The sequence below is a fragment of the Struthio camelus genome, chromosome 1, assembly GCF_040807025.1.
Source record: "Struthio camelus isolate bStrCam1 chromosome 1, bStrCam1.hap1, whole genome shotgun sequence".
In the NCBI taxonomy this organism is placed as follows: Eukaryota; Metazoa; Chordata; class Aves; order Struthioniformes; family Struthionidae; genus Struthio; species Struthio camelus.
The window spans coordinates 219,895,745-219,922,421 of NC_090942.1; the positions used below are offsets into that span (position 1 = coordinate 219,895,745).

Below are 26,677 nucleotides of genomic sequence, written 5' to 3' on the forward strand. Positions count from 1 at the left end.
TCCAGGATACAGTAGGTTAAAATCCAGATGTCCAGAGTCACATTTAAAAACTCATCTCTGAAGGTCAGTGATCTTCCTGATGACGGATGATAGCAGAGCTGATGGATTCCTTTGCTATCTCTGGTTTTACCAGGAGAGCATCTTTTAATCTAGGTTTCTTTATTCATGGAAAGGAAAGAAATAATTGCTACCTTACAGGTATATTCAGTCTGCTTAGCTATGTGAAATGCACTGAGAGCCTTGAGTGAAGTGGAAAATGCGGCCTCAGTACCAGCAGTTTAATTATACTCATATAAGCAAATAGACGTTATATTTCTTGACATAAATAATAATTATTACTTATATATTAGTATTTTTTACATCATTGATAAATGTTTCTGTAAGTAAACAACTTATTTGTATAAAGATGTCAATTCAGACAGAACTCGCTTGCACATGATCTCTGAAGGAAAAAAGCACATGACCGTCAATCAGTGACATTACCGCAGGTTGCACAACTGTTCTGCAGTAGTTGCTGGAACGGGATGCTTTTCCGAGGATTTCATGTTTCAACTTTGATACAGAAGTGGCAACCACAGACATTTCAGATCTTTCCTTTTGGGCTTTGTCTGGCTCCATAGTTTGAAAGAGTTTTGAACCCTTCCTTATATCATTTTAAAAATAGACCCTTTTAAAGGCTAATTAGTTTTGTACCTTGTTTATTTCCAGTACAGGAGTTCATGTGTCAAATCACTTAAATGAGAGTTTCCTCACACTGAAAAATGTGTTTCAATATGAAACATGTATTTAACACTTTGCTGCTATCTAAATCATACTGATTATGAACCTTTTGTTTTTTTCATCCAAATCTTTAGATTAGACACTTTCCCCAGAAACAACCCGTAACTAACTGGCTCTCTAAAGCAAATGCAGGTTGTGAAAACAAGGCTCAGCTCTTCACCAAACATAGTCATTTAGCTCTGTGCAACGCCTTCCTCCTCTGCTTTCTTTCTGGAAAAATCTATCCGGTACGGGAAATTGCCTCAGACGAGCCAACTTGACACTGGAAAATCCAGCTGAAGACAGATTTTTAAATTTTTAAATTTAAAAAAATAAAATAATAATAATATTAAATAATAATAAATAAATAAATAAATAATATTAAATAAATAAATACATAATAATAATAATAATAATAAATAATATTTAATAAAGTAAATTATTAAATTTTCTATTAATATGTTGAAGGTCCGTGGAACTGCCCCGTTTTTCGGAAGCTCTGAGCAATTTCACCTGATCTTATATTTTAGCACTAAATCCATATTTATTAAAGGATTTAGCAGGCAGGTCAGAAGCAGCTAAATCTCTGATTCTGCACCACATGAATGCTGAAGAAAAATTTTCATCTGCGTTGCTCTTCTCTAAGCTGGGAAGCTTTAAACTGTTGTCAAGCCAATTTTAGGATTTGGGACGGGGAGGGGGGAACAAGGCAGGAATAAACATGTAAAAATGGATTTGCGGTAAAATAAGCTCAAATTGACATCATTATCCCTCTTTCCCAACCCAATTCTTTAATGTAATATGAAAATAGTATGCAATCTGGATTATACCACATCCTGTGTTGGAAGCTACCGTGTCTGTTACATCAATTAAAAAGGGTCATGAACAAAACGTTACACTGGTGGCTAGTATTTGATAGGTTTCTTTTCCCACTTTTCTTCTGAAGTATCAAAGGCAAGATTGCAGACTTTTTCTTCTGAAGGGGATAGATTTGGGTCAGTTTTTAGCAGGATATGCCAAAAAAAAAAAAAAAAAGGAGGAGAATCAGGTACAAGGTTTTTATTTGTATGAGTAATTGCTTTAGTATTCTTACTTCTGAAGTGCTATTAATGGACTGTGAGCTCATTACACCTGGCACTGTGCAAAGGCAGAACAAAAAAGACAATGACTGCCTCAGATAGCTGAGATTCTTAAGGATAAAGCAAATGACAACAGACAGAGCCAAGCTGAGGGAGGTTTAATAAAACCACAACACAATTTTGGTCAGTGCAATAAGCAGGAGTTAAGGCACATCATCAGCCACTGTCAAAATTTTGGTACCTTTCGTGGTGGGTTAGGAGTTCTAGGAGAACATTGTGTGTGCAGCTTTACAGACCGGAGAGAAATCTCTCCCCCAGTCGTGAGGGGGATTTTGAGAAAAAGAACCATTTGTCTGAAACCCTAACCAGCAGGCAATGGAGGCTGGCACTGTAGCCCGCTTGCTGGTAGGAGTGAGCAGTGACACGATGGAGCAGGCCTTGGGAGTGACAACATCAATTTCTCTTTGATTACTTTAATGAAAAATAACTGGAATCCTGTTAGAGTGAGGGGAAATCAGTGTACACATTTCTTCACCATCCCTGAGTGGCAGAGTTGGCATAAAAGAGGTTGCAGCTTTTCTAAGGATAATGTCTGTGACGCCTCTGAGACCCCCTGGGTGAACTAACCAAAACTCAACAATGCCTTGAGCAGAGTGTGTTTCAGAAGTTGTCTATGCAACTGGTGATGTCCATGCAATAGGTGAATCATCCTCTGAAGCTACCTGTCTTTCCTTCTTGAACTATAGAGAGCAACTAGGCTCAATAAAGTGCCTCAGTTAGGAGCCTACAGTAAGATGGGGTGGAATACAGACAGTGGAAGGCAGCAAATCTAGATGGTAAAAGGAGGAAAACCCAAATGGTAGAGTATAATTTGACATGATCCTTTAAATGAAACTCTGCCTCCATGAGTCTGTGTTTTAGGCATAGACAATGCCACCTGGTGAGTGCAAGTGCCAGGGAGCGAAGCACAAGGAGTTACTAATAGTCCAGATATTTTCCACAGAGGTACATGGACCGATTGCTCCTTTTGAAGATAGCGAAACTCATATCCATGCTTGGAATTTGGTAGAGTTTGCAAAATTTCAGATTTGATCAAAAGATCCCCTTCCTTCAAGGAAATATGGGCAGCTTTAAGAGTTAGATGCCAAGACAAAGTAAAACACACTACACCTTTAGGAAGGGGTGGGAAGTGACTAAGCTATTCATACAAACAGTAGAAGAGATTAAAGATGAAAGAAAATATTTAGCCACGTTTTGGGAACAGCTGACCTGGAAATATTTAACAGGCAAATGCTTTTATGCACAATCACAGTGTTCTAAGTAAGCTTAAATAAGCAGGAGCAACATAATGCAGCTGGCCAGAGTCTGAATACTGTAAGAGGAGAATTAAAAGATTTTCTTCCCCTCATTTAAGCCTCTAATTTTAACAACAGAATTGGGAAATGTGCAAAAAAAAATGCAACTTGTATTAAGAACAGAGATGGCAAATTCTGTCCCTGGGACTGAACGAGGAAGTAAAGATTCACCTGCCCTCTTCTGTAAATCAGCCTTAGTAGCCTTGAGCTGCCTGAGAAGACCTATATTTAAATGGAAACTTAATCTGAAATCCTTTTTCATCATTTCTTTGAGTGTCACCATAAAAGTAAAGCTACTCTGGCTATTTAATCATCCAGTAGAAACCCGTGAGCGCCATGTTATAAAAGGGCCAAGGCATGTGTGTTGCAGGATGTGTGTTGTTAAGTTGTATGGTTCACATCTGCTTTTAAACTGGCAGCCAAATGGAAGATTTAGTTTTGAGAGTTGCTAGTTCCTTGTCAGAAATAATTACGTTGCATTTAAAGGAGACTATCTTAAGTAGCTTGCCTCACAAGTGTTTTTCACAGCTAAGAGTCTTTGTTACTGCTGTTAGGGCCTGAGAATCTAAACCACCGTATATATTCATTATATATGATTCTATATTCATAACTTGAAGACTGCAGTCCCTTGCCTGGGTGGTGGTGTGGCTGGGGTCCCAGCTGTGTAGGAGATGAAACTCAGAAATGCTCCCTGTGTTCCAATTCCGGATCAGTGTAAGATCTGTTTGTTTTAGATCACAGCCCCTGGGCTGTGTGCGCAAACTGTTCCTTGGCAGTACGTTGTCTGAGAAATATTGCAGTCACGATGTAAATGTTCCAGTGGGTTTTCCATCCATTTTCATAAGAATGACTACACAGAGATTTTTGCCTTTCAGAAAATTCTTTTTTCTCTTTACCATTTTTTAATGTCACTCCATTATCCTCGTTTCACACCTTTCAATAACTCCAAGAAGGCTCTGAACTCAAAATAGCTTCCTTTTGTCCCTAATTTTATTTCTGCACTACCAACCGGTAGAAATCTGACCTGCTATGAGCTGTCAGTTGTCCGTCTTTCTTACAAACACAATGCCAGACTGAATATCAGGACGTGTAGGATCTCTTCCTCTGCCTGTCATAGAGTTCACATGTACCTCTCGGCCTATCACTTTACTTTTGTATGCCTTATTTACTTTATCTGTGAAAATGGGAGTCACATCTAACATTAAAAAAATAACCACTAATATTCAGACACACTCTTTGAGATCCTCATGCTAAAGATAACAGATTAAGTAAAGTCCTCAAGGTATTCATATCAAGTTTGCAGTCACAAAGGGCTGAGTCCTCTGGGATGCTAATTGTCCTCCATCACTGGGGATACCGCATCTCTTTGGAATTTCAGAGCTTCATAGTCCCTCGTGGAGGTTATTCACAGTACACATTGCTGGGCTTGAGGATACTGGTGGTGTCCCTGTTGTAGAGATGGACCCTGAAGGTCAAAGCTTGGGAATGGGAGGCAGTGAAGACAAGAAGTCGCTGGCATAGTGTTCTCTGGATTGCTTGGTGAACTGGGAGCAAGCACAATTATATGCATTTCAGTATACTGAGGGATAAAGTTCAATACGTATGAATAAAGAATGTAAGCCAATAACCAGAGGAGCTGTTGTCCAGCACTATAGTAGCCCTATGGCAAAAGACTGCTGAGAAGCTCCAGAGACTGCATCAGTATTTTTCTAGTTTGGACTTAAATGCCAGCAATCTCAGACTTTGTATTCTCTCAAGGCACTTCTTCCTAGCCTAGTGAAAGCTCAGTATCATAAATCTAGGGTTTTTTTGTTTGTTTGTTTTTTATCTGCTGTTTATTTTATCCTCCCCCAGACTTGGTTATCAGGTCAACCAAGGAGAGCTAACTTTTTTTTTTTTTTTTTTCTCCTCCTGCATTGGCTAACTCGCACATCCAGTGTGTTCACATAGCATCCTGACCAGCCCACGCTTCATTGCAGCGTTGTCTGGCAGTTAGGGAGAGGGGCAGAAAATACATGTGGCTTTTTCTAGACCAGGCTGTTCCACAGTCCTTTAGCATCAGTCGAATAATTGCCCCATGCCTTATGTTCAAAATGAGCAGTGTAGTATGATATTACCTCCCTCGCGTCTAGGAGCTGTGAAAATCTATATCTTAATGGCAGATGCAGAGTAAAAACTTCTGAAAGCCTCTCAAGAGTCCTTCCTCAGACACGTCTTAAGCATTTGATAGTCTAACTTCTACAATATAACACAAGTGGTATTTGCAGAGATACTGCCTCACTTGCATGGTTTCAGCACCAAGATGCCCAAATATTTTTACAAGTTTGGCTCTAAATGGGACAAACAAGGTCCTGAGTGTCTTAAGAGCATCTGAACTGCAAAGATCTTTTATTAGAGATCTGGATACATAGAATTAAGAGGTGCTAAAACATTTGGAGACATCTGAGCCACTGAAACAAAAGTGGTTAGAGTGGAAAACGTTCCACCACCCTGAGATGTAGGAAGCAGAAACCAGGTATTGCTTTCTTGTTGCCCTTTGAAAATGAGGCGTGTTCTAGAAGTGCAAACCATTGCTATTACCTAGTTGCCACTGTCTAAAGAGCTCTGTGATCCTTGGAAAAAGGGGTCCATTTCAGCATAAGGAACTGAAGACTTGGCAGCTCTCTCTTATGGCCTGGAGCAAAATTTCCCTCCTGGAATCGGAGTGGATGTTCCAGCTCTGCCACAGGAGGGTGTCAAAGTCCCTGAACTACCAAAGCTTCGAGTTGCTGGCAGTATTAATTAGAAAAAGACTAAAGCAAACTTAAATAAGGCTGAATTTCAGTCAGGTGTGATGTTAATGCAGGCTGAGTAGTTTTGAATTTTTTATGTGCAGTCAGTGACCCGAAGTAAATCTCTTGTATAATACCAGTCTCCCCCACCACCACCCGCCAAGCCTTGAAGCCTAACTTCTGCTCTTAATATGCTCAGAGGCATAAAGAGAGGCCCTGGAGGTCTGCTGGTACAGACAGTGTCTGCGATATTTGTTCTTTTGGGGGAATAACTGGGGGCGACAGAGATAAAATGAGCTCTGCAGATATCCTAGTACCCCTTTCTGGGCCGTGAGCCCAGCGCTGCTCAGACAGGGGCAGTTCTGTTCACATCTTCTGTCCACACTGCCCAAAGGGAACCGTGACCCTAGTCTATAAAACCTATAAAATGGTTCAGTCACGCAGGTGGCTTAAGTGCAAAACCTTTGGGAAAATTTAACCTGATTTAGATGCACTAGGCAAAGTTGGAGGGGAGAGAGGAGACCTGATAATCCAAAATGAAGTCTGAATTGTCGCTAGGATTGAAAAGGGGAGAGCGCCGTCATGGCCTATATAAAATTGTGATCTGTGGGGTGATGAGCCTGGAGAAGCAGAAATAGATGCATTTCATTTCATCTGTGGTATAACACCACTTCAGGATTTGTTTTTATTTTTTTCATCGAATTCGGTCCTCTGTGGTAATGGCAGAAACAGGCACTTGAACACCTCCTGGTTCGTGGATACCTGTTCTCCACCGGTTCTCGGTTTTTCCACACAAATGCAGTGCAGACGAAAGCTTGAAGTCTCCTAAATTCATGCCAAAGGCATGTCAGGTTTTAGCCAAAAGTCTGTTGCTGGGCCAAAATATTAGACGTGTCTGTGTCGTCATGCTCACTGGGGCTCACAGGGGCTGGAGAAGGCCAGCACCTCTGAAAAGCCAGTGATGTCCTTTAGCTCTTCTCTTGCTAGGAGGTAAGTGCCAAAATACCCCCTGCTTCTGTTAACGCCAATAAAACTTGGGAACAAGCACCATCCTACAAACGCCAGCTCATATAGCTCACACGCATGCCTGGAAAAGGATTTTTAATAGGGTAGTAGGAGAACAGAGCTATAGCAGATGCCCAGACTCAACTGAAGTAGAAATATTCTTTATTAACTTTAAATAGTGAAGGAGGGATTTAATGAAACCCATTCCCAGGAACATGGGTTAACAAGCCATAAACAGACTTCGCCAGCTCTTAACTTTATCATCAGTGGTTTAGCAGTACATTGTCTTCACACTTAACCAGATTTTAATTAAATGTGACTTTTGTTCTGCTTATTGGAAGAGCCTTTCCCCTTGGATTTGGCGATCACAAAAGCTTGAGGAGTGCAAGAGAGCTGGAAAGCAAATAGGAGGATCAATCGCAGCAGACCTCCGCAATCCATGTCCGTCTCTTTTTTGTAATATACTTATTAGATTCTTATTGTCAGAAAGGATTAGTGTTATGAGCTCCAGGAATTCCTTTCATTGCCCCATAAGGCGAGGTAGTGAAGTGTGGCTGCTTTTCTTCACAATAACATTTTGGATTTTCCCCCCTCTCCCTTCTCTCCACCCATTCCCCCTCCTCGCTCTTTTTTCCTCTCCCACAGAGATTTGTGCAGCGGACTGCGGAGGACATGGCATTTGTGTCGGAGGCACCTGCCGCTGCGAGGAAGGATGGATGGGCACAGCCTGTGATCAACGAGCGTGTCACCCACGCTGCAATGAGCATGGGACATGCCGGGATGGCAAGTGTGAATGCAGCCCGGGTTGGAATGGAGAGCACTGCACTATTGGTAGGGAGAAAGAAAAAACGACTGCTTTTAAAAGAATAATTGATGATCAGGGAGGAGAAAAGGTGCATGCTTAATTGAATATGTGTGACTTAGTGTAGCATGAGCACCTTTGTTCTTGGATTTCAAGTTCTGACATCATGCATTTTCATGTGGGAACAAGACAAAATGTCCTTTCATTTGGTGATGACATAGCTATATGTATTTTTTATTGTAAGACATGAGGTACACCTATGTGATGTTTGATCTCATAGAGACAAGCCATCAAACAGCAGCTAGACGCTTTGAAAAACATCCCACTTTGCCTCTCTTGAAAGGTCTTGCTGTGGCCTTCAGGTCCTCCTTCTGGTGTGTCAACAGCTTTTTCAGAAACATGCATCTGATTTAAAGTTTTCTTTCACTTAATTTGCTCCATTATTTGCACTGCTGCTTTGCTTGCTAATAAAAGAGGAAACTGCAGTCAGAAAACTTCTGGCTGGTGTTAAACTCTGTCTTGCTTATCCCTTGCCCACTCTTGCTACCTTTCTAACCATTTTGGTTTTCTCTCCTTGGTTCTGTATTCCTCACGCACCTGGCACTTACCATGAGCTCTTGGTGTCATGTCTATTATTATTATTAATAAGATACCACCCATATGCTGAAATTATGCAAAGAGGTGCAATTCCCACTTTAAGAAATTTGCAGCCTCGTTAATGACCTGGCTCAGCTTTACCTTATTTTTTCATCTCACTTAACCCCTTGATGCAGTTTGCCTTCTTCCTTTTTTCTGACTGTCGTGCATTCAACTGCTGTAATCTCTGTTCTATACCCATCTTACTAGATCAGTAGCATTGACAACCTCCAGATACCCAGTATACATTAACAGGAAGCTATATTAGTGGTCCAGTTCTGTTCTCAGAAACGCCTGTGTGGACCTGCAAAAATTCACTTGACTTCAGAAGAGTCAATCCGGAGTAAGAACTCTCCTCCAGGCATTTTGTTTTAATCAGCTTCCTTTAAAGAGAAGAAAATTTACCTCCATGTTACTCTCATCATGCAGTAATACATACCAAACACACTGTATCAAAATTAACCACTAACAATACCTGGGTGAAGGTCTACATGTTTATCTCTGTGGATTATCAACTCGATTACACATGGTAGACATCCCCTTTTTTTGCCTGAACACCAGGTAGATTTGCACACACAAAGACATACAGGGCATGAAGCCTGATCACAATATTTTAATTCCAGCGTTAGGGTAATGGTACAAACCATATCTCTAGCTCAATTCTACTTATCATTTATTTATGCTAATGTCACCCTATCACATTATGGTCTCCACATGCATCCTCTGATGAAAATATCTAGCTCTAAACACTTCCTTTGTCTCATTAGACCTTACATTCTGCTTTCTCCTCTGTGTTCCTAGCAGCTTTCACTTCTTTTCATGAACAAGGGATAACAAAGCCCTCTCTTAAATTACTTTAGAATGAAATGAGAACAGTCCTATGTTAATTGGAATCTTGTGTTTTTGTAGTATTATTTTATAATCTCATACTTAAGCACTTTGATTTAGAAGGCAACACAGATTCATGGAAGGAGTTTAACAGGAAAAAATGTTCAGCAAAAGGCATGAAATTCAGAGGACAATTTTATGTGAAAATCATTTATGCACACAAGAGCCTGATTCACACCCTCAGTGCTATTTTATTAGTTCTCATGCAAAATCAAAATGCCGCTAGTTCAGTATGTGATATTTCACCACACAGCTGATATGCCCTGCTTGTTTTTGAACAACAAGCTTTTATCTTTCATGATAATTAAAGTTACCCCCTTATTTGTGGTATTCCTTCCTGTAAGCATAGAGAGTCCGTGTTAACGTGGGAAAGGCAGCACTGCAATGCAGTCAGCGTCAAGGTTTTAATGGTGCACGCTATCATTTTGTGTGGTACTACCTTCCTATTGCAGTGCTGTCTTGGTTTAGGAATCGTTCTGTAATACTTAGAGCGCTAGAGCAATTCTGTTTCTTTTCACTTCCCCCCTCCTCATCTTCTTGCATGGTGATTTAGCAGCAAATTAGTACATAGTCTCGTGCCTCTGAAACCGTAAACCGTATTTCCTGCGGAACATTTCATTGATAAACGTGTAGAGTGTAAAGGAGATTTGGCAAAGTCATAAATATCCAAGAAAATTGAATAGCTTGAGAAGGAGTAATAAGCTAGTAATATTGGCACAGATGAAAGGACATTGACTTGGAATTACATTAAGTATGTAGAAAGCATTCCCCTTGTCCTTGTGTAATTTCCCTGCATGGCAGCTTGTTCTGTTGACAGTAATTCCTTATATGTCTGTGTCATGGCCCGGTTTGCTTTAGCACTGACAAGCATAAAACCCCATTGCTGAAGTGATGCTTTAATAACATTGCCGTGTATGCAGGTAACATGGGTAGAAATGAACGATACAAGTAAAGGACGCTTCTTCCATTTCCTGTTCAGCATGTCTGAGAGTAAGAAATCCTGTTGTTTTTTAGGTCATGGGAGGCTCTTTCTTACGATGTACAAAGGAACTCTGATCCCAGTGGATTAATTTTGTTTGCTCGTACAAAGGGTCACATTACCAACTATACTAGCTTGATTGCTCACATTCAGAGATTTCATTAGAGGAACCTCGGTTAATTCCCAACCAGGAAATTGATGCAGAAGCTTGCATTCATCATCCCAATTCAGCAAACTCGGTGCATCCAGGCAAAAGGGTAGAACAGAAAGTTGATTATATAACTGCAGGAATCCTGAAACCCAGCAGAATGGTTCAATCTATTTACTCTAATTTCCTAAAGGAAAAAAACATGACAAGAGCCACAGTGCAGGCTTGTATGATGGGCTCTCCAGCGTATTCCAAACTTGCCCCCAGTTAGAAACTTTGCAGGAATTCAGCTTTCTTCTGTTATGGCCCAAAACACACCTGCAACATCCAGGGAGCGTAGTGGGTTTTAGGAGCACTGAGTTTAAAGGCGAAATCAACCTTCTCAGTGTGGGCTCTGCAAGGCCAAATTACAGCTCAACTCTGTAGTAGGCCACTGTATGAGATGCATTCACAGATGGCACCACAGAAAATTTCCGGGGTATGATGAATGACTCCAGAAGTAGCACAGGGCTGTCACAGCATGGCCGTACATTTCTTACAGCACATAGTATGGCCTGGACAGTCTCCCAGGTGCTGTGCCTCCTGCCTCTGAGATGCAAAGGGAGACTTCACTCCATCTACTTGGGCCTTGCACAAAAATTTTATCTGATATTTGAATCTCTATATATGTTATTTATATATTTATATATACATATGATATTGGGGTTGTTTAGAAATAGTGGCAGAAAGGCATTTCTTGTACACATACTTGTAGTGATGCCAGAGACAGTCGTCATCCTTGAATGGCCTGGACATAAAACTAAAGGCATCACTTGAACTTCATTTGCTGCACCTGAATACTACAGGCTCCCTTGGGCTGTCGGTTAGCTCTCCAAGTAAACAAAGGTCTGCCTAGCAGGATTTTCAGAGCACCTCAGTGCCTAATTCCCATTGATCTTTATAAGAGTTACATGCTTAACTCCTTTTAAAAATCTGATCCTGGCATACACGAGTGATGTATGCAGTAACAAGTGTCTAGACAGACAGGCAGACAGGCCTTCTCACGTGGGCTTCTGCTTATGGCACAATCAAGCTGTTCTTTGTTTTACTTAGCAAAACTCTGATTTTGGAGAAATCTGCCCTTTCGGTTTGGCTTTCATCAGTGTTCTTGCATAAATAATCACACACTTTCTGAATAGTCTGGGTTGTAATCAGTGCCTCTCAGTTTCTGCTTGAGCAGCTGGAATCCAAACAAGGCATATTACAGAGGGACCGTCTTCTCTTTTCCTAGGCTTTCGAACGCATCACTTGTGCCATTTCAGTTCCTTAAGCAGTTTGGTCCCTGTGCAGCCCAACATAAAATAAGGAACCCTTTGCCCACCGTGGTGCGGTGAAGGTTCTCACTACCCTCAACCCAACACAATGCCTGTTTAGCTCTCCGCAGCGTTCAGCCGTTTCTACTGCAGATGCTAAGCTGTGTTCCACCCTCTGATATCCATCTCACCTGAGTGGAATCGGTACCTTTGGACAAGAGAGGGCTGTGGTTATAGCATGTAGTGGAAAATGTGTGCTTGCTGCTTTGTTCCAACATGATTTTGGATCAGGCTGAAGATAATCTGGCCTTAAGTAGTTGGTGGCATATTTGACAGTAAATATTGAGCGCAGATGAACTTCAAAGGCAAACACTCTTTTTCCCTGTGACTATGGTATAAACTTCTTGTGCCTTCACTGGTTCAGCAATGAAGGGCCACTTTCCCCTATCCTTCAAACTTGTGTGTTCTCAGTTTAACTCCAGGGATTTCACTGAGGCTGTGGGCACTTTATCCCACAGGGAAGATAAAGAGAAAAAGAGCACTTAGAAAACAAGAAAGGAGAGTGTGCTGGGGAAAACGTTCTGCCCAGGAGCCTGTCCCCAGCAGCTCTCACTGCTGTCTCCCTCTTCTCCCTCTGTGTGGGCCAAGTGAACCGCTGAGATGATCGTTCCCATCATATTTAAGACAAAATAAGTTAGCTCAGGCAGTTGAAATAAGAGGATTTTCCAGACTGAAAACAGCTAGGGGATGCTCACATGGGCTTCCCCAATAGCAGATCTGAAGGGCAGTAGCTTATGGTATTGGGATGGTGACATGGAGCTCAGTACAGTACCTCTGGGTGCAGAAGAGGACACCTTACAGAAGCTGCTCTTTCTTTAGAGCCCCTACACAGCTCCTCAGCCTGTCCCACATGTCCACAGGGTTTCCAAAAGAGTATCGGTAGATAGTAAGACATGAACGCATGTCACACATGAATGAGAGCTACTCAGTTTGAGAGAAGAAAGATTCGTGCCACCATGGCATACGTTTGTGGCCATGTGTGGAGTATTCCCATAAGAGGTTGCATTATTTTTCAAATTGCAAGGTAACATTTACGCCTCATTGACATGTGGTCGACACTGGCGACTGCCTCCACTGTCGCCAACTGCAAAGTGACTGCTGTCCGAGCTTGCACTGTTGGGCTGCTCTGGAATTTAAAATTCAAATGGCATGTTCCCAGGCTGCAGCCACCATCCAAGCAGACGGTGAATCTCTGCCTCTTTCTTCGCTGCTGCTGCGCGGAGGTGATTAGTTAATCTCATTCACTAGCCTCATAACCGCCTCATACTCTTGTAGTTCTGATCCTCCCTGCCCTCTCAGCTTACTTACAATAATGCTTCAACTACTGAATTAGACTCACGAGATGCGAAAAAAATTCTTGCAAGGTCTGTGACCTCCCAGGTGGGCGATCTGCTTGAATGAATCTGAAACAAAAAAACTCTTCCTAAGGGTACAAGGACAGAACTGAGAGAGAGATTGCAGGGAGCATACAAGCTGTACCTGAACCACGGAAATAACATTTCATAAGATTTGCTTGATAACAGAAATTGGAGCAAGATGCTGGGGGCAGGGAGTGAAAGAGAGAAAAGTCAAGATTCAGAGCCTCTTATTTAATAAAGATGAGCTACTATTAGGAGATAAGAGTGCCGCCTACTGGTTAGATAGGCCTCTCCAAGGCAGGACTCCTGGATTCTGCTTGTGTCTTTGCCACCAACTTTCTATTTGACCGCAGAAAATCAAATAGCAGGTGGTTTTCCAAATTAATATTCCATGGGAATTTGGCACATGACTGCTCCTTCTACATCTATAGCCTTCTTTTGTTTGCTTTAGCCCTCCTTGGAATGAGTATATTAACACTTATCTATCTGGTAGAGCTGCCATGAGGTTAATTTAATATTTGTGAAGTAGTTTGATCTCGGGCTAGAGGATGTTGTACAAATGCAATGTGTTACCATTAAAAAGATCCAGGGTAAAAGCCTCTCTCAGTCTGGTAAGGCCACAGGAGAACTGTGCATATTTGTTTGGAAAAATACAAGACAATCAGGTGAGGTGGAGCACTTTGAAATGACTCTGTTTTTCCTGCTGAAAAGAAAAGCAGTTGGTAAAACAGAGGTAGACTGTAGCAAACGAGCAGAGCCTTATGGTTATCTGTCATATTTATATATATATATATCTATATATGTATACATATATACACACACATATAATATACATCTGTTTGTGTAAGTGTTTATACACACACGCACACACACACACACATATATAAACACTTACATAAATAGATATACATTAAATTTTCCTGTTTCTCTTCCTGCTCTTAATGAGCAAAGATAACTGGATGCCTAAACATAGCCTTCTTGAGCTCTTTGACTGAGAAGGTCTGTGCTCCACCCTTCTTCCTTTTTTATCTCTCCTCACGATCAAGATTTTTCTTTTCATGTCACAGCAAACTCTCCTTTGCCTTTCTAGCACCTGCACAGTCTCGTAGTAAGCCGCAATGCATTTATTCAATCCTACCTTAAATGTCCTGTCTTTTATCTCCCAAGCTCACTATCTGGATAAGGTAGTGAAAGGTATGCTCTTCCTTCCTATTTTTCCTATTGTCTTTGTGGTTTTTTAAAAAAAAATGCACCGTGAACATGCTGTGTTGAGGTTGCATCTCTTCCTCATTGTCACCAAAGTTCTCCCTAATGTCTGGAAGGGTGAACTTTCCAGTCATTTATGTAGGAAACACCTCTGTAAGTGCTGTGATCCTGTGTTAACATCGTGTCAGTGTTCCTACCCTTCCCTTTGACCCTGCCCTCCCCTCTAAACCACCTCTCATCCTCACCCCTTCTATCCAGGTAAGGAAAGTCAGGAGGAAAAAATTGTCTGTGAATGCAGCAGGTGCCCTACACAGCGATATGTTTTAATTAAATATGTATGATCCATTTTGTAATAAGCAGGTGAGTGTACTTTCTATGTGAAGTCTCCATGTTTTGATCCAAGACTGCTGAGTCTTACATGGGAATTTTATGTGATGCTATTTATATATATATGCATATATATACATATATATATATATATATATATATATATATATATATAAAATGTTACAACCTCAAAGCCAAAGCCTCTTTTTGTGTAAATCAGCAAATTCTATTGAAATTAGTGATGTTATATTAACTTACAGCACAAAGAAATCTGACCTTATGTTCCTATTTGTAAATGCAAAGCAAGTCTAGGACCCAGGTCTTTTCTCACCTGAGAAGAAATGGAATTGAGCTGTTATGGGTTAGAGCTAATCTGATGTCTTAAAACACTCTCAGTTGTTTCTTAGCCAGAGCTGTACACTGATTAATTTATGATGACCTTTAAATAGAAACATTGATGACAGTTCCAGAATGCACATTGGTTTTATAAAAATACTGAAATAGTACACCTCTCCTAGATAAATACAATAATCTGACAATGAGTAGGGTTGAGTTGGATACAAATACTCTTCTACATGGCTGATTTGACACTAACAATAACACGGTGCTGATACCACATAGCATCATGTGTTTGCCAGTTAAACAAATCAAAAAAAATCAAGTAGAATAAATCTGTTTCTTCCACAGAATTTGCCCTCCTTTTCAGGTTGTGAGCAATCCGAAACAGCAACCATGAGATGTTTATGAAGAAGGGCTGATATGCCACATATTTGGCTGGTGACTGGTTAAAATGAAGTCTCTGCCTAGTAGGGCTCCAATGGTGTGAAAAGAAACGTCATTGCCCTGCTGACTTCACTTCTCTAAATGAGCTTGCAATCTAACATCTCGCTCCTGTCTCCCTTGATGCTTATAGGCAGGTTGAGGTAAAACTGCAAATAGGAAAAACTTTGAATAAACAAATATGAATGATAATGAAATGTCCACAATGTAAGTAAGGAGACTTTGGGGAGTAATGCAGCAGTAAGTGGCACCTATCCTTGAACCGTTGTTTATAGATTGACTCTTCAGTGGTAGTTAGATTTCTTTCATTGCTTAGAGTCAGTAAAACATCCATGACTTTATTTAAATTAGGAGGAAAAATTATATCCTCATTCTTAGCTCAAGGAAAAAGGGCCACTTTTTATATCCTTATGGAGTCATAGTGGTAGCGTTCTTAAAAGAAGAGCCAGGTCAGCACTAGGGAGTGCAATCAGAAACTCCTGTTAATATCCCACATCTTAGTGTTTTGCATTTCAAATATGCAGGACTCCTTCCTTTTATCTCAATTTGCATTGGAGAAGGTTGGATCAAAAGGTAGCAGATAAGCACCAAGGGGATAGAAAAGATGACAAATCAGCCCACGGAGCCTGGGTGCAAGGACCTGCAGTACCCATTAGCCCATTCAGTGTCCCCCCCCCCCCCTTTTTTTTTAATAAGTCTTGTCTGACTACCAGTTGTCCTCTGGATAGCCTTTTGATTCACATTAATGCCCAAAAATAAAGGCACATTATATTTAATGAGTGTTGCAGTGGATACTAGGTTAAGCAAAATGCTAAGACTAAACGACTGTCTCAACACATGGCCTCTTTTGGGGCAATAACTGAAATGTTACAAGTACGTGTTTTTTACTTGGCTAACTGCATAGTGTGCATTTTTTCAGAACTAAATTGCTCATGCCATTTTGACTTTCTTAATAATTAACATCTTTCTGGTTGAAATCCCTTCTTAGTAATCCGGTGTTGTCAAGGGTGAGCCTGATTTACTGCCGAGTCTTTCCTACAGCTTTACAATAAACCAGTAAGTCAGACAAGATGCAGAATTGTTTCTAAGTTGGAGGTCAAGTTTTAAGAGCAAACATCAGCATGATTAAACCAATAAGCTCCAAGTAGAGTTGGAAGGGAGTCTCCAAGGCTAAGGTCTACTTAACAGAGGTAATGCTTAAAATAAAAAGAAGTGCATATTATTAAAAATGTGCTGATTTTAAAGAGAGCTCCTCTATCTAGATTACCATTGGAACTGACAATACGTCAGCATATTTAATTTCTAACATTGGTTATCAATTCCTACGCTAAAATAGAAAAAAAAAAAAAAACCACACACATTAACTCTTTAGTGAGGCATATAAATAGCTAGTCTGAAATCTACAGATACCGAACAGCCCCCTCCCCCCCCCCATTTGAATACAGTGGTGATTGCAGGGTCACTTTTTTGGGCTGCTCCTGAAGTTTGAGAAGCAGTGAGAACCCGAGGTCTAACTGCAGCCGATTCCCTCCTTTGCACGCTCACAAGTAATGGTAGCTCTGGCAAGTGATTTTTTAATCTTCATCTTACAGGGACCATTTGATTAGAGGATTCTTCAATCCCACTTTCACAAAATGCCATGGTGATAGTTTAAGAGCTGAGTATTTTTCAGAACACTCTACCACGCTCCTATAGCCTGCAGGGATCAGATGATGCCTTTTGGTCCTTCCCTTTAGCCCTAGAGAACTTCTACATGTCACAGAATGATAATTGTTCTTTTAAGCTAAGGTGTTTACATCCTTTTGTGTTGCATTCAGCCATGTCCTACTCATTTCAGAGCTCAACCGCTGTCTGTTAGGACTTGTGAGAGCAACCATCAGGAAAGACAAGAGAAAGAAACACATTTATTTTCTGTCAATACTTTACAAGTCAGAACTAGGAAAGTCTTATCCTTTAAGGCCAATTTCAAGTGGCAATGAGGCTTAGCTTGAAGAAAATTCCCATTGAACATTGTTTATAATTGGACTAATTAGAGAAGGCTATAAGTGTACAAATCATTAACAGCAGATTATTTTACCACCAATCTTAAAATGGCAAGATAATTTCTTACCCTGGTGAATTTCTTCTTTGACTCTGTTACTCTTCTTTTGTCCAGTCAAAATTAGTCCATTTTTTGTAGTGATTCCCTAGTCTGTATTGAATCTCGCATGGCAGACCTGACATCTTCATGAATGTCTTGCTGTATCATCATCCTTCAGTAGCACTTTCATGTGCTTCAGTTAGAAACTTGCATAAAACGTTTTTTTTTCCCCCTCAAGAAGCTCTATTCATATATTTAATTTTTTTAATCACTCAGATGCAGTTAACAAATACAAACAGGAGTAGTGGATCATAGTGATTCTAGCTATGAGAAATCAGAGCTGGAAGAATGTGGTGGTGTAAATCTGTGAAGATTAAGCCACCCTGCTGTGCTGATATTCAGCAGCACTCCAGAAACTGGATGATCTTTTTGCTTTATTCCCTGGAAGGGGAGAGGAAGGGATAAAGTTAATTTGTACTGTCTTTTTGTCAAGTGCTTTGTAGTGCACAGTTTGTGCAGTGTGGAATACTACATGTTCGTATCTCTATATTGTTAATGATGGTCAAGTCTTACCCGATGAACCAGCTTAAAAATAGTAATATGCATAGGTTTATTCTCCTAGGTATATTGGCCTATGTGTTTGTGTTCTCTTCTAACATTCTGAAGCTATGAATCCTCTAACAGCTGCTGTTTAATTGTTTTGCTTTCTGTTAATGGTTTGCTTCCTCATTACTTCTGCATACTGCCTTCTCTCCTACTGAACCCCTGACAAAGGAGGGGCACAATTTAGTTCTCACAGCACTGATACTTTGCTGTACCTTGTAATGCGATGGTTAATATCTGAAAACTTGTACGTTCATGAATCTGTGAAGAAGATGTTATCTCATTAGGAGATGTTTCTGTCTGACTTCTTGGAAGAGATTAATCTCTTTAGGAAACAGAGATGGCTCTCTTCTTGGTGGGATGGGGTAAACCTGCTTTCTGGACTTGAAAGATGCCAAAACAATGGATTATGACATTAGAGATGGGAGTCATCCCACTTTAGGTTATCTAGAGTGTAGATGCTTATATCTGAACTTGTCACCCTGGATTTCCTTAATAGTCAAGGAAGAGCAGTAGACACTTTGAGGGCATAATTTTATGAGATTCTCTCTGTCTTCTTCCTTTTCTATGCTTCTGGATGGTGCTTTTCCTCCGTCTGTCTTCCTTCTGAGATGCTTGACTTAGTTTCTCTGGGTCCAGACACAGAAGATTTGGAGGCAATGGTGAAAGGCCATTAGGAAAGTCTAAAACACATTTCATATAGACAAGGAATTGCACCTAAAATTCAGGGACACAGGACTGAAATGGATTTCCTCAGTCAGAGTCCAGTATTCTACTGTCAAGGGGACCACACTGTGGAATATCTTATATAAACTGACCCATCTCTATGAAAGAATCAGTGAGGCTTCTTCTCCTTAATACTCACACTGGGAAGCTATTCCAAAACTTTATTCCTTTGATCCTGATAATTTTTTTCTTTCCAATTTCCAGCTAGAATTTATTTATGGTTGGTTTATGTCCATTTGTTCTTATGCCAGGATTGTTCTTTTTAGCTTAAATAGCTGTTTTCCCTTCTCACTGTTTATCTGCTTCATGAATTTGTGGAAAACAGTCACAGTCTTTTCAGCCTGTTCTGTGCTAGAGTGAGCAAATCCAGCCCTTCTCAACTCCTCACATAAAGAAGACATCCCCATCCTGGTTATATCAGCCAATTTCTGCCACTCCAGTTTCCACCTGTCCTAAGCTTGGGAGAGTAGAGCATATGCAGTATTTCCATATGAGCTCCTCATTTAGACAGTTATATTACTTTTTCCGTATACTTGATGGAGACTCCTCACATGAGACATTTGAAGATTACTTGCTTTTTTAAATCTTACAGCTGTGATCAATCAGTACAATATCTTTTCTGTTTAATGATGTTAGAACTTTACTTTTGAGATCTTTGTTCTAACCGTTAAGAAATGAACAATAGAATTTAAAAAAAAAAAATTTAAAGTGGAATCCCTCTTTTTCCTCTAAATGTCCATCATGAAATTTCCACCTTGTAGCCCTAGCTTAAGCCATTTCCAGATTTTGGACCAGTTTCTGCGTGGCTCAGAACGGATCCCAGGAGTCCTTTGTCCTTAGTCCCCAGAAAATGCTTCCAAAATGCATTGGTGAAAGTGTCTGTCCCTTGTTTAGTTTCTTCCCTTTGCAGAAGATAAAAGTCTACTCCAGCTTTTGAACACTAGTTTCTGGGTTAAAAATCTATGGGTATCCAACCCCTTCTCCTTTGATTCTTATGTTTCTACTATGTTCTCATCAACTTCCTCAACCCAGCTCCTTTTGACTCCCACTGAACTCCTGTCCAGGTCAACACCGCTCTGCCTTCCTTGCAACAAGTTTACTGCTCAGCCTCTGAAACTGCAAGATAGAACAGATTATTTTAGGATGGGAGATAGAGCTCAACTGATGCCTTAGAGCAGGGAAAATATGAAGTATGCTCAGTGATGATGCAACAGCATCATCATGGAGTTGACCCACCAGCCAAATGCTAATGAATCCAAGCAGAATATGCATAAACTGGGGTTTCTTCAGAGGCTTTTCATGTAGGCAAATTTAGGGAGATAAAAAGAGGGGATAAAAACATCCCTGCTGTCAGGGTCATCCCACCGAAGCAGAACGTATCTGCTCCAAAGTGTGGAATTACCTATGTACCTAAATTATTTAGCAGATTATTTTAACAAGTAATACGCTTCTTTCTCTCTCGATCTCCACAACAGCTGAACACTTTTAGCTTATTGTAAAATTAAATAAAGGAAGCAAACAAATAAATTAGCTCTAGCATGAAAAAAAAATCCCCTTAAACGGTTAGAAATTTGGCACTGTTGTAAGTAACTGACGGCAGGGTATTCAAAAGGAGGGTTTTGAGTAGCCTTGCCTATAAATAGCACTGGCAGCTTATTCTTTAATATATAAATACTAATATAATGTATAAGTACCAAAATATGCACACACATAAATGCACAAACATATCATGTGCCCTCCCCCACCACAGGGAGAGTACACATTTTAAAGGACTGAAATACTACAACTATGTTTGTGAATGTAAAAATTATTTAAGATCTTTTTAAAGGATTTTTCCTTACCGCTGTTGTCCCTTATTCCATTTGGTCCCTCTGAATCTGTAGGAAAACAATCCTAGAAGAAATGTTCATTACAAAACACGTTTATTAGTGAAAAGGCATTTCTGAACCACATTTACCCAGCCCAGGATACGTGATGGTGTGGTATGCTATACATGCGAGTGTCTCAGCACTTCCATGGGAAGCCTCTTGTGAGTAGTGCAGTCAACTTCCCGTTGCAATGACACCCACCTTACAGCACTCTTCACCATCATGTTGTCACTCTTGAAGATGCAAGAAGTCTGCAGTGTTTCTGCAGTTTCACAAACAAACTTTTGCGCGAAGCTAAGGGCCTCAACAAACTCAAATCACAGGACAGCATTTCACAACACATAAATAGAGATGGCCTTAAGACAGGGCTTGGGATGCCCGAATTGGATTCCTGGCTTAATCAATCCTGCTGAGTGACCTCGAAAATCACTTCACTGCCTTGCCTTCTTTCCTGATCTGTAAACTATGGCTAATGTTTCTGACTGCTTCTCTGTAAAGATTTTCAAGCTCTGTAGGTAAAAAGCCCCCCAAACTATATAAACTAAGCAGCCTTCTTCATGCTGCTGCTTACTGTGGAAATTACTCTGCAATTTTGTTGGAAAAAAAAAGGATGGAAATCTCAGCAGGGGGTCATCGGATAAGAAACTCAAACCCTAGTGAGCAGACAGGAAGCATGAGATTCATCCCCCCTTATTTTAATCACCTGTAACATGTTTGCCTCTGTGCTAGTCACCCGGGACTCCTTTTCTAGTCAGTGGAGAGAAATAGACACTTTCAGAGCATGCTTCAGCTCATCAGTATAAGCATTAAAATATGCAAGGGGACTTATACCATGGAAATGTGTGTTTGCCTCTCTACTGACTACAGAGAGAGTTGAAGTATCTCTATTACAGATGGATTGTAACCAGGTGAAATGAATCCCACCCAAAATGAGAAGCAGAGAAATCAGGTGTTCTCTAAACATTTTCTAATATAGAGAATCCCTTCCCTTTCCCCAGCCAGCTTTGCCTGTTTGCCGGGCTGGGATCTCAGGATCATTGAAAGCCAGCTGTTTTTGTCCGGGTGTTAGGAACTTTAACCCCACATGGAATTTAGGTAACCCTAAATCCTCATCTTACAAAGCACGGGATTTGAGGGACAGAAACAGCAGGGTGGAGTTTTACAAACAATGAAGCAGGAAAATCACAGTGCCTTCCCAAAGCTCACTGTTCCCTCAGTCTGATTAGTAAGACCGTGCAGTGAGGACCTCTTGGGAAAACTGGAAGCAGTATCCCGTTGAATGGTTACTACCGTTCTGATGCTGAACTGGGACAGCTCACTCCGGATAGGAAGACAGTAAGTGGGAGTGGAGAAGTAAATTGAAGGCAAAGGGAAAAGCTGTTTAACTAGCCCCTTCCCAGGCTGCGTTGCTTTGTCATTGCGGTATGTTAGAATGTGTGGCTGTTTGCCTTGCAGAGGGATGCCCTGGCTTGTGTAACGGCAACGGCAGATGCACTCTGGACATGAATGGCTGGCACTGTGTCTGCCAGCTCGGCTGGAGAGGAGCAGGCTGCGATACTTCCATGGAGACAGCATGCGGCGATGGAAAAGACAATGATGGAGGTAGGACATGAACGCATGTGGTATGTCAGGCTTCACGGAGCCTATAAACCTTGCACAGTGAACAGTCAGCTGGGCTTGATTCTGCAGGGCAGATTATTTTTTTGACAGCTGGTGGAGAACAGACCGCGAAGTCTGCCAGGCTGACTCAGCCAGAGTGGATTTGAATTCAAATGAAATAGATTTGGACCTGGGGTGCCAGGGCTGAAGAGTGAGGTTTATTTGTCCTCAAATCAAGTCCATATACCAGAGAGCACACAGAGGATATGCACTCATCCTGTCACTCTACTCCAACTGTGTAGCTCAGCAGTGACATAATGGGATCACCTCAGACAGCAAATGTCCCTGACTCTTTGAACTTTGGCCTCACTCCCTGAGGTTCTCATCAAGGCTCTCTGGTAGGTCACTACTGACTTGGGATGGCTGTTTAGAAGTAACTTAGAGGCTTCAGTGGCTGATCCCCATGCCCACAAGCCATCCAATCCCTCTCAAACCATGTTTTATTGATTACAGTTCCATATGTAATGATGTCAGGCACGTGAATAATAGCCCTGTGTAATGCAAACTTAATATTCAGAGTTATCTCATTACAAAGGAAACCCTGGTGCAGTGTGAAGGTTTGAATTAGAGGGCAGGAGATGAGATATTAAATTTAAGGCATAAGGGAGACTGCATAATTTGTTTTGTTGTCACTCAGCAAAAGGCTTTGTAAACCACAAGTCTGGGCCAGGACCCAGACTGTGAAGTGGAGACTACATTTTGCAAGTCTCTGTTTTACCATATTAACAAGAAGAGTACAGTTAAAAAAAAAAAAAAAAGTCAAGCCAAGACTGTGATTATCTGCTTCACAGCAACTGGGATTCTGATTGAATATTTAAAATACTTCTGCACATCTGGCATAGTAAATGGACCAAATTATCCCTTTAGAAAAGATGGAAAAAATTGGAGAACCGTACAAAGAGGACATGCTGTAAAACAAAGGTTGCTTTTTGCCTAACATGAAACTGAATATCACTGTACTCATCTTTTCTATTTACAGCTGACACAAGGCAGCAATAAAGTTCACCACATCAGAGGCGTAAAAATATGGTAAATAGAGCCAAGAGTAATCCCAGATCCCAGTTCCCTGAAAACAAAAACAAAAACTATAACATTTTTAAAAAGGGAGAGAAGAGGGGAAAAAAAAGGCGTAACTCAGCCTAATGTACAATAAAGACCACATCTGTATAACATCAAAAATAGCATGACCAGACTCTGTACAACTTGGTGGAACACCATCTCCTCATATCTCCTATTTCAAGATGCTGACTTTATAACTGGGTTACCCTCACCTTGAAACAAGCGGTTAGTCGCCTTGTTAGCCTGCAGGACAGCAGATGTAGACAGGAGAGACAAAAGGCATTGACATGTTTACAAGTTAGCACACATCAGCTGCTCGCTTGCATTTGGTGAACTTCTGTGGAATGGTGGTGTATACAGCTAGAGCAAAGCAACTGACTGTAGCATATTGCTTTGTGACAGCTTATTCATGTGTGAAAGCCCACAAACGAATGTTGGCTTTTCTCTTAATAAATTGAAAAAGTCATATATGTGTACATGCCATGCATTACAGTCTGCAGATAACCCTTGTCAGACGTACACTATGCTATTCTTTTGATTTTGCTGCACTACTGCTAAGGACTCTTGTCAGCTGGAAAGTGCAACAAGTACAAGTTTACCTTCTTGACTTGTTTTCTATAGATCATTAACACTGTAAAAGTGGGTTCAAATCCAGAATTTCAACTCCTGAGATGAGGGGGCATCAGTGGTGTTGAGGCATTTCTTGCTTTGGAGCTGGGGTTCCTTGCTTGATACAGAAATTGAAATGCGGTTACCTGGACTGGTGAGGAAAGGCTGATTGAGGACCTGCCTACTAGGTGTTATGCTGATCTCTGTAGCTAGAATCTGGGGCCAATCTTGTCACCCTAGATCTGAGTAAGCTCCTGTTATAGTCAGTGGTGGTTTGGGGCTTGATGTCTGATGGGCATCCACAGAATGTTGCAGAGTAATTCAGGTTGGAAGGGACCTCCAGACGTCATCTAGTTCAACCCGTTGCTCAAAGCAGGTCTAATTAGATTAGGTTGCTCAGGGTTGTGTCCAGTCAATTCTTGAATACCTTCAAGATTGCACAGCCTTTCTGAGCAACCTGCCCCCGTATTTGATCACCCTCACAGTATTTTTTTTTCCCTCCTGTCTAGTCACAATTTCCCATATTCCAACTTATGTCCATTGCTTTTTGTCCAGTACCATTTGAGATGTCCTAGAGTATCCCAGCTGGCTTTTAGCTTCCACTTCACAATAGTTTGGACCTCCTATGAAACATATATGTGTCTGTTTCATGAGTGACAGCTACCTGTGGGTTTCTCAGATATCCTAAGTTATCTCCAGTGGCACTAGGCACCTCTGTTTAGGCAGCAAAACTGGGTCCCATGAGTCCTTCTTCAATGCAGCCACTTTGTCACCAGAGTAATTATAAGAAACTGCAGCATTTCGAAGAGCACTGAGGAGATGTTGGCCTAAGCAGCCTCTTGAAAGAAGAGGTAGTGTGCATATGAGCACCATGGCTTCTCCCCCTTCAGGTTTCTGTCACAGTGTCACAGTGTCTGATGCCTGCTCTGGGCAGGCATCAGTAGGTTGTTTTATCTGACCTGTTCCTCGTACAGTGTTTCAGGGCTATTGCTGAACTTGTCTTTATACGTGCATGAATGTAGACAGTGAAGAACGGGAGTCATTTCATGTAGCTTTAGTCAGACATCTGAGCTGGCCACCACATGTACCATTAGTGGAGAGAGACAGGTTTATGGCATTATTTGCCTGACCTGTTTCAGATATCGCCTGGTCAATGCCTGCTTTTGGTTTGTGGATTCTGCCTGTTGAGTTGCTTTCTGCTCAGAACAGCCTCTCTCTAGGTTGAGACACCATGAAGAGCAGTGTGATGTTTCAGAAAAAACAATGTGGGGCTGTTCGTGCTACGCACAGTTTCACTCTGCCTGAGCTCATCAGAAGCTGCTTCCAATGCTGTGGTATCGTGTGTCTGCTAATCAAAATTGCTGCTGCCGGAAATTCCTCAGTATAATGGGAGCTGAAGTCAGAATCTTTTTCATCAGATCCTAGCCTAATCATACCCCGAGGGAGACGGGTACCAAATTACAGGACGTGCTGGCCTCTTAAATCTGGAGGCTGTACAGCCCCAGATAAACAATAACAAGCAAAGCAGAAGTTACTCAGAGAGTCACTCCATGAAAGATAATCTCTAGTCAGGTTAGAAAAAAGGTATTGCAGAGAGCAGGCCCCTCTCCACACACAAGCGTCATTTGTCAAAGCTGACACTTAACGTTTCACACCCAGGCCCGCTTTATTTATGCTTTTAAACGCGAAGTCCATCAACTTAAATGGAGTCATAGTAAGTAACTGAGAGCAGGCGATCATCCAGTATCTGTCAAGGGAACAAAGTGCAGTAACACAGCTTTAACAGTCAAGGTAAAAGACTAGGATTTTGCACATTTGACCTAAGAGGCCACAGCCTGTTTCACAGCAAATGGGAGATGTTTCCTTAAAAGGGGCCCAGAAAAGTGGTTCTTGCCTCTCGTTGGCGGAAAATAACCTCTTTCATTTATGGCTGCAAACACTCACTACCTGAGGGTAGTTTTGCCATGCCCCCCGTAAAGCGCCCTGTCACGTACTTCAACAGTAAAAAGTTGGAAGATTTAAATGACCCAGGACATTCACTTCCATGACAAGTCCTAGAAGTAGAGCTAATGGCATTTGGCTAAGCCTTGAGAATAGGCAAAATGCAGGCTCCGTTGCTTTTCTAGCCTCCTCCGTCAGGAACAGAGTGTATAGGAAAAACGGAGGAGAAGGGGCGAGGATATTCCTCGCAAGTTCATAGATACGGTACTAGGCAGCAAAGCTGTGTTAGCTGCCTTTCTTCCAGATAAGCCGTCTAGCTGTATGACTCATCCCATGTTCAGAGCCAGAGAGTTGGCCCATACACCGTTTGATTGTCTGAATACACCCTGTCCTGAAACTGTGAGAAAATTACAAGTATTAAACTAATTCTTTTTGTCTAAAGTTTCTGTCTGATCAACGTAGTTAATCAGACATTTGAAGGCTTTTGCTGTTGTTTTGGGGTTTTCCAAGGTAGCCACGTCTGCAAGATAGGGTAAAACTTGCTGGTTCTCCAGGAAGTAGAACTATCTGTATTCTTAATTTCCTGCTTTAAAAAATACCAGTTGTTAAACAGCTGCTGCGCTCTGCCACAAGCAAAGTGAATCACTTTACTTTTAAAAGGCAAGAATCTTTCTGGGATGAAAAGCA

General features: G+C 41.2%; 1 protein-coding gene across 2 annotated transcripts in view; it reads left to right on the forward strand.

The window, feature by feature from the left end:
* TENM4 (teneurin transmembrane protein 4) overlaps window positions 1–26,677 on the forward strand; it is a 394,575-nt gene that overhangs the window by 258,811 nt on the left and 109,087 nt on the right. The window contains exons 14-16 of one of the 2 annotated variants that reach the window (XM_068930642.1): window positions 7,615–7,800; window positions 14,300–14,326; window positions 22,178–22,324. In XM_068930642.1, the coding sequence (XP_068786743.1) occupies window positions 7,615–7,800; window positions 14,300–14,326; window positions 22,178–22,324 (360 nt within the window). The remainder of the gene's footprint in view (window positions 1–7,614; window positions 7,801–14,299; window positions 14,327–22,177; window positions 22,325–26,677) is intronic. The other variant, XM_068930643.1, reaches the window with a different exon arrangement.